Genomic DNA, 11422 nt, shown 5'->3' with positions numbered 1-11422 from the left:
GAAATATCTGTGGTTAAAGGATCAGTTTAAAGCAGTATTTGGAAGATGAGTTGTGATGAATCTTCATAGCAAGGAGGAGAAATAATGAGGAAGATTAACATGGTTTAAGCAGAGGCTGAGCCAATTGATGGAGATCAGCAATGGATGTAAGTGCTGCAATAGCCTTGTCTCACATGGGTTAAAAATTCTAACCTCCAAGAGCTTGCTTGTTCACCAAGAATGAGCAGCAACCAGATTCATGTGGGGAAGATTCCACATGTGGGTTCATCAAGAGGGTGCTGCCTGGGGTTTCCTCCTGCCCACCAGCTTCCTCAGGCCCTGTTTCAGGTCTTTATTTCTCAGACTGTAGATAAAAGGATTGAGCATGGAGGACAGAACTGTGTAGACAATGGTTGCCATGTGGTCCCTGACAGTGTAGGTGGACACAGGCTGTAAATAGACATAGAAGATGCTTCCATAAAAGAGTGCTACCACAGTGAGGTGAGAACCACAAGTGGAGAAGGCTTTGTGTTTCCCAGCAGCTGAGGGAATTTTGAGAACCGCAATGAGGATGCGTATATAAGAGAAAGCAATGAATAGAAAGGGGGTCACCAAAAAAACAGTTCCTTCTGTCATTATAATAATTTCATTGAGAAATGTGGAGGAGCAGGACAATTTTATCAGAGGGCTGATATCACAGAGAAAGTGATGGATAACATTAGCGTCACAGAAGGTCAGCTGATTCAGCAGAAGTGTGTGTAGCAGTGAGTGGAAGTGAGGCAATGAGCAGGAGAAGGCCACCAGCAGGACACAGCACTGGTGGCTTATGGTGGTGACATAGTGGAAAGGGTCACAGATGGCCACATAGCGGTCAAAGGCCATGACTGCTAGAAGGCAACTGTCAGTGTAGCCAAAGACATATATAAAATACATTTGGGTCAGACACCCAGCATAAGAGATGGTCTTCTTCTTTGATAGGAAGTTGACTAGCATCTTGGGGACAATGGTTGTTGTGAAGCAAATGTCAGTGAAAGACAGGAAGCTCAAGAAGAAATACATGGGGGTCTGGAGCTGGGAGTCAGAGCAGATGGCCAGGATGATGAGCAGGTTCCCTGTTATGGTGACCAGGTATATGGTGAGGAAGAGGATAAAGAGTGGCTTCTGGTCCTCAGGCCGGGAGGAGAGTCCCAGGAGGATGAACTCAGAGACACTGCTGGTTTGGTTGAGTCTTTCCATTGACTTGGGTCTAGTTAAACACAAGAAGTTTTGTTGTTTATCATGCTCCAACTGCATAGCCCCAGTCATGAGAACCCAGCAAGGCTTTGTTTTCTCTATGTGGTTACCATTAGCATCTGTGCAGGGAAAACTTGTCAAGCTCATGGTCCTTGGATGTGGTCCTCTCTTTCGAAAGCCATGGGCAACATAATGGCCTTATATTGAAACCTGAAGGGACAGAAGAAGAATTTCCCTTTACAAACCCTCAAAAGTGAACCTCTCTGAATCAAGTTCCTTAGATCCTATCCCTGGAAAACCACCATTTCACTACTGGGAACACAGCAATAAAGCAGAGAATTCTTTGCCTTTGTGTAGTTCATGTTGTAGTTTGGGAGGTAGATCATCAACAAACAGAATATTTACTATAATATCAGATAGGGATACATTTTGTTATCAAAATAAAGTGATTTAAGAGGATGGAGATGGCTTGGGAGTGGGGTGGGAGGTATTTTAGATAAGGAAATGATAGGACCCTCATTCCATATCAAAGCAAATTCATTCATATAATTCTAAATTTGTCTTTGCATAACTTGGATAGAAATAAGCTTTGGCCAAAATAACCAACAGGGCAAATGTAAGAGGAATGTTGAATCTAGTTCCACAGTGTTTTCTCCTTGTCTGGGCACAGAATTAGAGGTTTCTCTCCTTAGCTCATGGGACGCTGTCATCACCAGTCTGTGCAAGTCTCCCCTGTTTTGTAAATCATTTTTCCTTTCTTTTACCCCCTGTCCTAAATCACTGTGTACAAGATGGGCATCTTTTGTTGACTATTCCTGTTTTTAAAATTTCTCTTTCATATATTTATCCAAAAATATGTATGAGAAACATATTCATGTACGTGTTTTTTTTTCAGTGATATCTAGTTACCCAGTGATGACATGAGAAAGGCTTCTGTGTCTTGGTACTACAGAAATCTCTGTAATGAGAGATCGTGCATCATCAAACGGCTTTAAAATAGTGCTTTAAATGAATGTTTTAGAGTTAACATATGCACCCATAGCTTTTGAATAGACATATTCCATAGGGATTTTCAAACATTTTGAGACATTGGTTATTTATATATTCTTGGTTACCACATAAATCTCTACAGTGAACATACTTGTACCATCAAAGTGTTTAAAATCATTTTTTAGAGGCACCATACCCTTTCACACATTTTGAATGTACATTTGTATAGAACACTGATGTATTAATATTTAATTTATTGAACAGATACTTAGATTTTAGTTGTAAGTTATGAAACATTTTTAAACCTCAGTGAGTTCATGTGTAATATTGAACATAAATATCCACATTCTCACTAAGGTTTCATGAGACAACACATTTAAAACACTTAGAAGAGAGACAAGCATATTGTAAACACTCAAGAGTAGCTGTTGATCCTCATTAATCCCTTGTCATCTTCCCTTATCTTCTATTTCTAGGTGTTCTCAAAATCAACTAATTCGCATGCATAAAATATCACATCCCTCACTGCCAAATTGTCAGGCTAATTTCAGGATTTTATGGAAGACATGTTTGTTTATGCATTGAGCTGTGAGTAAAGTTAATAATAATAATAATAACCAATATTTATTGAAAATTTATTGCATGTCATGCTTATGCTAAGCATCTCACTAAATCCCATAATAAAGAAGTGGGAGGCATGTGTTGTTATCAGGAGACTGAAGCTTACGGAGGTGAAGTGGTTTGTTCAAGGTCACTAAGGAAGTGAAGAGCAGTCACATTTGAACCCCACTCTGATTTCAGACTCACTCTAAGCTCGTGCCCTCACGCATTATGCTACCCCTCCTCTAGGTTTGGTATACTTAGGCATAGGCCCTGTTTCCCTCATTTTGAAAATTTCCTACATAAATTACCCTTCCACCCCTTTAACTGACAAGCTTTCTTCTCCCATGTTCAGAATCTGTCCTTGTAGTTGCAAGAGAGGTGGTGTATTTTTTGTGTTGTAGAGAAGGTAGAATTTGAATACTTGAGTATCCATGATTAACTGGTTAAAATCCGGCAGAAATAATTGGCCATGCATGACTGGGGTGTGCCTGGTTGTGGAGCTGGGGTTGTGAGTGGACAGCGCCCTGAGGACAAAAAGTATGGATTTGATTTGTTTTGCATCACCTGCTCACAGGCTGACTCCTGACATTTTATGAATAACAAGGGAACATCATGTCTGTAAAACATTGTATCATACATGGATCAGGATTCAAAGATGAGCCTTTGTGAAAGGGCTGCCTAGGGAACAGGGAGGACAAAAATTAGTGGCAATTTGGTGAATGAATGAGATTGGATACTCCAGGTCATAGATGTACGGGATAACCAGGCTAGAAAAAAAGGAGGATGCTTTTGGATCTGAGAATCAGGAAGAACAGTTCTAAAAGCACAAGGTAAGTGAATGAGGCTAGGAAAACAATAGTTTTTTTTTTCCTCTTCTTTTCTACTGAAGGGTTTTGTTTTCATCAAAACATATGGTTTGGTGGCCTAGAAGTCCAACTTGATAGACTTAAAACCAAATGCTACATGGAAGTTTTACCTGGACCTTATGACTTCTCAATCCATGAAGTATTTGAAAGTATCCAGGAGAAAAGAGTAAGGTCCCAAACTGGGTTGGAATAGCCAAGTGGGTGGTCAGCTTCCTGAAGCTCACCTCCATGTCCAGATGCAGTTCTTTCCTTCCCAGCCTCTCCCAGAAGCTGATCTACACCACATCTGTGATCAGGTCCAAGTCTGCTTCTTAGCCAAAGCTCAGCTTCCTCGTGTGTCTCCCATGAAATTTGGGGCTGATGGACAAGGAGAGATGCAGGAAAGGAGGGAGGAGGTGATATATCAATACTACTCCAAAGGGATAACAGCTTTCCCATCCTTTGCCTCAACCCCCATTTCTTTCCTAACGCCTTGTCCCCAGTACGCTGCTGCTTCTCCCAGCTCCAGATCTTAGAAAGCCAAAATGCTCTGACTAAGTGCGAAGGCTCTCCTGATTGTGGAAGCCCAGACAGCGTCTTATGAGTCTGCTGAGGTCTCCTCTGCTGGCCCCTGGGTTGCAAATTAGGCTGAGGGAGTTGTGGTGTGAGGACCTTTCTAGGGAGTTTGTCCTGGGATATCTCTAGGCAGAGAAAGCAGAAAGGGAATCACAGCTGGCACAGCTGACTCTAAGGGGAAAAGGGGACCCCTGAAGCTTCTTGTTTAGATGTTGGGACTAATCTCAGAGCTTCCGAACCTCACTGCAAGGTCTCAAGGGCATGATTCAGTTTCCCCAAATATGGGTTATCAAAAGTGGACAAATATTTATGTGAGTTAATATTTTCATTTTGGGGGATTTAGACGTTGAGATTTAGGCAGTCAAGTTAACATGAGGAGGTTGCAGTTTTCAGAGGATTCAGTTGGGGAGATCAATGGTGTGTATTTGCTTTCTGGTGTCTGGATTAGATTTTTTTTTCTGTGTGGGATTAGGTTAATGAGAGTTTATGTATGTTTACAGCACAGGATCAGGCACAGGTTGTTGTATTTATCAAAGGGGTTTTTGGAAAAATGTATGTATTTCAGAGTGCAGTCTCAGAGCAGTGTTTTCAGATTAAGTGTTGAGGAAAAGATATTTATTAGAATGCTAGAGACTTGTCACTTAGTAGTTGCTTTTAAGACGTTACTTAGCTTCTATGAGCCTCAGTTTCTTGATTTGAAAAATGAGCTTAACAATTCTTTCTGGCACTGAAACCAGAGATGAAATTTCCTTTTGAGTTTTATGCTGAGAATATTGTGTCTTATAGTAAACGCTATCCACCACAATGTTATAGGAAATAAAACATATTTTGCTACTGCTCTCAGAGTAATCCACTGTCTCACACAAAACATCTATGTCTTCTTCCTTAGTTTTGAGTTGAATTAAAAAATTTTAATCTGCATATAAGAGTAAGTACTACAGAGACAGAAAGCCCTGGGTTTGAGGACTGCCCCTGAACTTACTCTTCTTGTGGTCTTCGCCTTGTCTTCTTGAGTCTGTTTCTTTTTTATTTTCAGTAGTTTATTTTTTATATTCTACATGTAAGTGATATCATATAGTATTACTTTTTCTAGGTCCAAGTTTTTTTTAAGGAAAGTTGTTTTATTTAGTTTTTTTAAAATTATATATTTAGTTTCTTTAGTCCATTATGTATTTAGTTTGTTTCTATTCATTCATCCAACAAATATTTATTTATTTATTTATTTATTTATTTATTTATTCATTTATTTTTAGCTCTATTGATATGATTGACATATAACACTGTGTAAGTTAAAGGTGTACAACACACTGATTTGAGAGATGTATTTATTACACAATGATTACCATGATAATGTTGGTTAATACACCCATAACGTCATACAGTTACAACTTCTTTATTCATTTTGGTGAGAACTTTTAAATCTACTCCCTCAGCAACTTTCTTTTTTTTTTTTTTTATTGGAATATAATTGCTTTACACTCTTGTACCAGTTTGTGAGGTACACCAAAGTCAATCAGCTGTATTTATACACATATCCCCATATTCCCTCCTTCCCTCAACTCCCCCCAACCCTCCCTGTCCTAAGCCCTCTAAGGCATCATCCATCATCGAGTTGATCTCCCTTTGTTATACAGCAACTTCCCACTGGCTATCTATTTTATGGTTGGTAGTATATATATACCTATGCTACTCTCTCACTTTGTCCCAGCTTCCCCTTCACCCCCCGCCTCCCCCCCCAACCTCGTGTCCTCCAGTCCATTCTCTGCATCTGCATCCTTATTCTTGTCTTGTCACTGGGTTCATCAGTACCAATTTTTTTTTTTTTAGATTCCATATATACGAGTTAGCATACAATATTTGTCTTTCTCTTTCTGGCTTACTTCACTCTGTATGACAGACTCTAGGTCTGTCCACCTCATGACATATAGCTCCAGCAACTGTCTTTCTTTAACAATTTTTAAAAATTGAGTTAATACAGCTTATGTACAATATTATACACATTTCAGGTATACAACATAGTGATTCATAATTTTTAAAGCTTATACTCCATTTATAGTTATTATAAAGTATTTGGTATATTACCTGTGCTGAATGACATATGCTTTTAGGTTATTTATTTTATACATAGTCTTTTGTACCTCTTAATCTTCTACCCCTATTTTGCCCCTTCCCCCTCTGCCCCATTGCTAACCAATAATTTGCTCCCTAAATCTGTGAGTGTGGCTCTTTTTTGTTATTTTCAGTAGTTTGTTTTATTTTTTATTTTTATTTTTTTATTTTTTTATTTTTTGGCACACGGGCTTAGCTGCTCCACAGCACGTGGGATCTTCCTGGAGCAGGGATTGAACTCATGTCCTCTGCATTGGCAGGCAGATTCCCAACCACTGTGCCACCTAGGAAGCCCCTGTTTTATTTTTTATATTCTATGAGGGTGAGTCAAAAATTATCCACACTCCAGTTATATTAAAACGTCTATAAATTCTACAGCCAGAGTGTGGATAATTTTTGACTCACCCTAGTGTAAGTGATACCGTATAGTATTTGTTTCTCTTGGTCTAATTTTTTCTTTCTTTTCTTTCAAAGGGAAAGTTGTTTTATTCAGTTACTTTTTCCAATGAAAGATTCTTTAAATTCTATAGCACTTTACAATTTTCAAAAGTTTCGTGTACATGATTTAATATAATCCCATAATAACCCTTTAAAAAAAAACCCTACCGCCATATTTCCCCTCCCCTCTTCCCTCTCCCCACTGATAACTACTAGTTCTTCCTCTACATCTGTGTTTGCTTCTTTTTTGTTTTATTCACTAGTTTGTTGTATTTTTTATATTCCATATATGAATAATATCCTACAGTATTTGGCTTTCTCTGTACGACATTTCATTTAGCATAAGCCTTCCAAGTCCATTCATGTTGCTGCACATGGCAAAATTTCATTCTTTTTAATGGCTGAGTAGTATTCAGTTGTGTATATATATATATATATATACATACCATGTCTTCTTTATCCATTCATCTGTTAATGGACACTTAGGTTGCTTCCATAATTGACAATTGTAAATAACGCTGCTATGAACAGCACCTTTTGAATTAGTGCTTTTGGTTTTTTTTGGATATATACCTGGGAGTGGAATTTCTGGGTCATAAGGTAGTTCTATTTTTACTTTTGAGAAATCTCCATACTGTTTTTCACATTGGCTGCACCAATTTACATTGCCACCAAAGTGTAGGAGGGTTCTCTTTTCTCCACACCCTTGCAAACATTTGTTATTTGTGTTCTTTTATTTATTTATTATTATTATTATTATTATTTTTATTTTTGGGGGTACACCAAGTTCAATCATCTGTTTTTATACACATATCCCCGTATTCCCTCCCTTCCTTGACTCCTCCCCCCTCAAGTCCCCCCACCCTCCCCGCCCCAGTCCTCTAAGGCATCTTCCATCCTCGAGTTGGACTCCCTTTGTTATACAACAACTTCCCACTGACTATCTATTTTACATTTGGTAGTATATATATGTCTGTGCTACTCTCTCGCTTCGTCTCAGTTTCCCCTTCACCCCCCGCCCCCTCCCATACCTCCAGTTCTCCAGTCCATTCTCTGTATCTGCGTCCTTGTTCTTGTCACTGAGTTCATCAGTACCATTTTTAGATTCCATATATGTGAGTTAGCATACAATATTTGTCCTTCTCTTTCTGACTTCCTTCACTCTGTATGACAGATTGTAGTTCTATCCACCTCATTACATATAGCTCCATCTCATTCCTTTTTATAGCTGAGTAATATTCCATTGTGTATATATGCCACATCTTCTGTATCCATTCATTTGTTGATGGGCATTTAGGTTGCTTCCATGTCCTGGCTATTGTAAATAGTGATGCAATAAACATTATGGTACATGTTTCTTTTGGGATTATGGTTTTCTTTGGGTATATGCCCAGTAGTGGGATTACTGGATCATATGGTAGTTCTATGTGTAGTTTTTTAAGGAACCTCCAAATTGTTTTCCATAGTGGCTGTACCAACTTACAATCCCACCAACAGTGCAGGAGAGTTCCCTTTTCTCCACATGCTCTCCAACATTTGTTGTTTCCAGATTTTGTGATGATGGCCATTCTGATTGGTGTGCGGTGATACCTCATTGTGGCTTTGACTTGCATTTTTCTGATGATGAGTGATGTTGAGCATCTTTTCATGTGTTTGCTGGCCATCTGTATGTCTTCTTTGGAGAAATGTCTATTTAGGTCTTCTGCCCATTTGTGGATTGGGTTATTTGCTTTTTTGGTATGAAGCTGCATGAGCTGCTTGTATATTTTGGAGGTTAATCCTTTGTCCGTTGTTTCATAGGCAATTATTTTTTCCCATTCTGAGGGTTGCCTTTTAGTCTTGTTTATGGTTTCTTTTGCTGTGCAAAAGCTTTTAAGTTTCATGAGGTCCCATTTGTTTATTCTTGATTTTATGTCCATGATTCTAGGAGGTGGGTCAAAAAGGATCTTGCTTTGATGTATGTCATAGAGTGTTCTGCCTATGTTTTTTGTGTTCTTTTTGATGATAGCCATTCTGACAGGTGCGAGGTGATATCTCATTGTGGTTTTGATTTGCATTTCTCTGATGATTGTGATGTTAAGGATCTTTTCATGTGCTTGTTGGTCATCTTTATGCCTTCTTCGGAAAAATGTCTATTCAGGTATTCTGACTATTTTTTGATCAGGTTGTTCGGTTTTTTGATACTGAGCTGTATGAGCTGTTTATATATTTTGGATATTAAACCCTTATTAGTCATATCATTTGCAAATATTTTCTCTCATTCAATAGGTTGTCTTTTCACTTTGTCCACATTTTCCTTTGCTGTGAAAAATATTTTAAGTTTAATTAGGTCCCATTTGTTTATTTTTGCTTCTGTTTCTTTTGCTTTGGGAGACTGACTAAAAAGTATTGCTATGATTTATGACTAAGAGTGTTGTTTACAAAATAAGTCTTGGTACAGTAACTTCTACAATATTCAATGTACAAAAACAGACATTTCAAAACTCTGCAACACTAGGATCTCCATCATCCAACTGGGAGTTGGTGTTCCTTCCCAATAATCACATTAATCCATGATTCTGTTCCCTCACAAGATTTCTGATATACCTTTATCAGCTGGGCTATTTCCTCTTTTTTCCCTATTACTACTACCCTTTTCTATAATCTTCAGAGGTGTTCAGTTGCATGCATCACTTTTCTAAAGGTAAATTTACTTCTTTTTGTGGCCAATATGCCTTCATGTGTATTATATCAATTGGACATTTAGTTTGACTTCCCCAAAGATCTTTTAATCTTGCAACCATTTAAATTAATTAATTGATTAAATTTAAATATATTCAACATATATATATTATGTAAGTTTCAGGCATGCAACATAGTTATGTGACATTTGCATACATTATTATATAATCACTATGGTAAGTCTAGTAACTATCAGTCCCCATATGAAGTTATTACTATATTATTGACCATATTTCTTATGCTGTATATTAAATCCCCAAATCCTTAAGCTCAATATCACAGGCTCAGTATGTAAGCAAATCTGGGATGTTCTCCAGCAGATAAGCACAGCTCTGTTATTCTCAAAAATACTATCTAGATATTTTTTCCTCTAAAATCAAATGCCCAGGGGCCACACTTCAAACAGTCTGCATTAGCTGACATTAAATGCATTTCTTGTGCCACAAGTCCATCTAAACTTCCTTTTAGGTATTTTTTAATATGTCCAAGAGACAATACCTGTTTCAGGTTTTTTAAAGGGCACTGGCCTATAAGGATATCAACTCCATTCTTAAGGTTTGATTAACTATTGAGAGTTTACTGAAGAAAAAGAACAAGAAAATAATTAAAAAAAAAAAAGCAAATCACAACAAACTTCTTTAGGTCAGTTAAAGGCTGTATCTCTAGCTGAGATATTTAAAAAAAATTCATCTCGCCAGCCCACACTCTAACAGTTGATGCTACTAGTAACAATCAACAGCAGGAAAAACAAACCTGCTAACACCAAGCCCACTTACTAGCAAAAAGCAGTTTAACTCAAATATTTGTAATAAGGTGGATAGACCTAGAATCTGTCATACAGAACGAAGTAAGCCAGAAAGAAAAAAACAAATACCATATGGTAACTCATATATATGGAATCTAAAAAAAATGGTATGGATGAACCCAGTGGCAGGGCAAGAATAAAGATGCAGATGCAGAGAACGGACTTGAGGACACAGGGTGGGGGGGAGAGGGGAAGCTGGGACGAAGTGAGAGAGTAGCATTGACATATATACACTACCAAATGTAAAATAGATAGCTCGTGGGAAGTTCCTGCATAATATAAGGAGATAAACTTGATGATGGGTGATGACTTAGAGGGCCAAGATAGGAAGGGTGGGAGGGAGTCATGGGAGGGTGGGGATATGGGGATATATATATAAATGTAGCTTATTCACTTTGGTGTACCTCAAAAATTGGCACAACATTGTAAAGCAATTATATTCCGATAAAGAGCTTTAAAAAGAAAATACTGAGACCAAAGTAGAATAATACGTACTCTGACTGTCCCACCCACCCTCAGCCACCAGCGAGGAAGGAAGAAATAATGGCTTAACAGAAAAAAATAAGCTTATTATTTCTTACAAGTATAACAATGGTCCAACTCTTGAGATAATACTCAGAAGCAAAGAAGGTGGAGTGAAGGCAATGTATAGGAATTAGTATCCTACAAAATCTCGAAAAACCCAAGGTACCACAAACACAATAAACTTGTCTATGAGTTAGAGAACAAGATACTGCTACTGCTGCTTTTTTTTGTCCTTTGAAATATACAATAGTTTGTAGGCTCTGCCCTTCCATGTGAAAGCAGGATATTAAAAAAAAATTGAAATTGACACAAATTTTGGGGACCATATATATGTCAACTGGGAAACTAAATAGATCCATATCTTCTCCTTCCTACAATCAAATCACTTCACGAAAATAAGAAAACTAAAAGAATCCAAACATGATGAATAAGTCCTTAAAAGTTTAAAATTTTTAGAGGAAAGGGAAGGAAGTTTTGAAAGGAGGAAAAACAAGAACAAGGATGGGGGAAGGCTTTAAAAGAAAGAGGGGGGTGGAATCAATGGGCCTCTCTTTTATTTGGTGACAAGCAAGTGCAAGAAGGTTCATCTGTAATTTGT

At 37.9% G+C, this 11422-nt stretch overlaps 1 protein-coding gene across 1 annotated transcript; it reads right to left on the bottom strand.

Moving 5' to 3' along the window:
* Window positions 1-267: 267 nt before the first annotated feature.
* LOC130846089 (olfactory receptor 1L8-like) lies at window positions 268-1227 on the bottom strand. Its single transcript, XM_057724104.1, has one exon. The coding sequence runs from the start codon at window positions 1213-1215 to the stop codon at window positions 268-270; it is 948 nt and encodes a 315-aa protein (XP_057580087.1). The 5' UTR covers window positions 1216-1227.
* Between the last annotated feature and the right edge of the window lie 10195 nt (window positions 1228-11422).

Source organism: Hippopotamus amphibius, chromosome 2 (assembly GCF_030028045.1).
Source record: "Hippopotamus amphibius kiboko isolate mHipAmp2 chromosome 2, mHipAmp2.hap2, whole genome shotgun sequence".
NCBI classification, from domain to species: Eukaryota; Metazoa; Chordata; class Mammalia; order Artiodactyla; family Hippopotamidae; genus Hippopotamus; species Hippopotamus amphibius.
This window is presented reverse-complemented; position numbering and strand designations above follow the sequence as displayed.

What these genes read in the sequence shown, in the direction of transcription:
- LOC130846089 (XM_057724104.1), bottom strand. Translation starts at nt 1,215, where the DNA reads ATGGAAAGACTCAACCAAACCAGCAGTGTCTCTGAGTTCATCCTCCTG.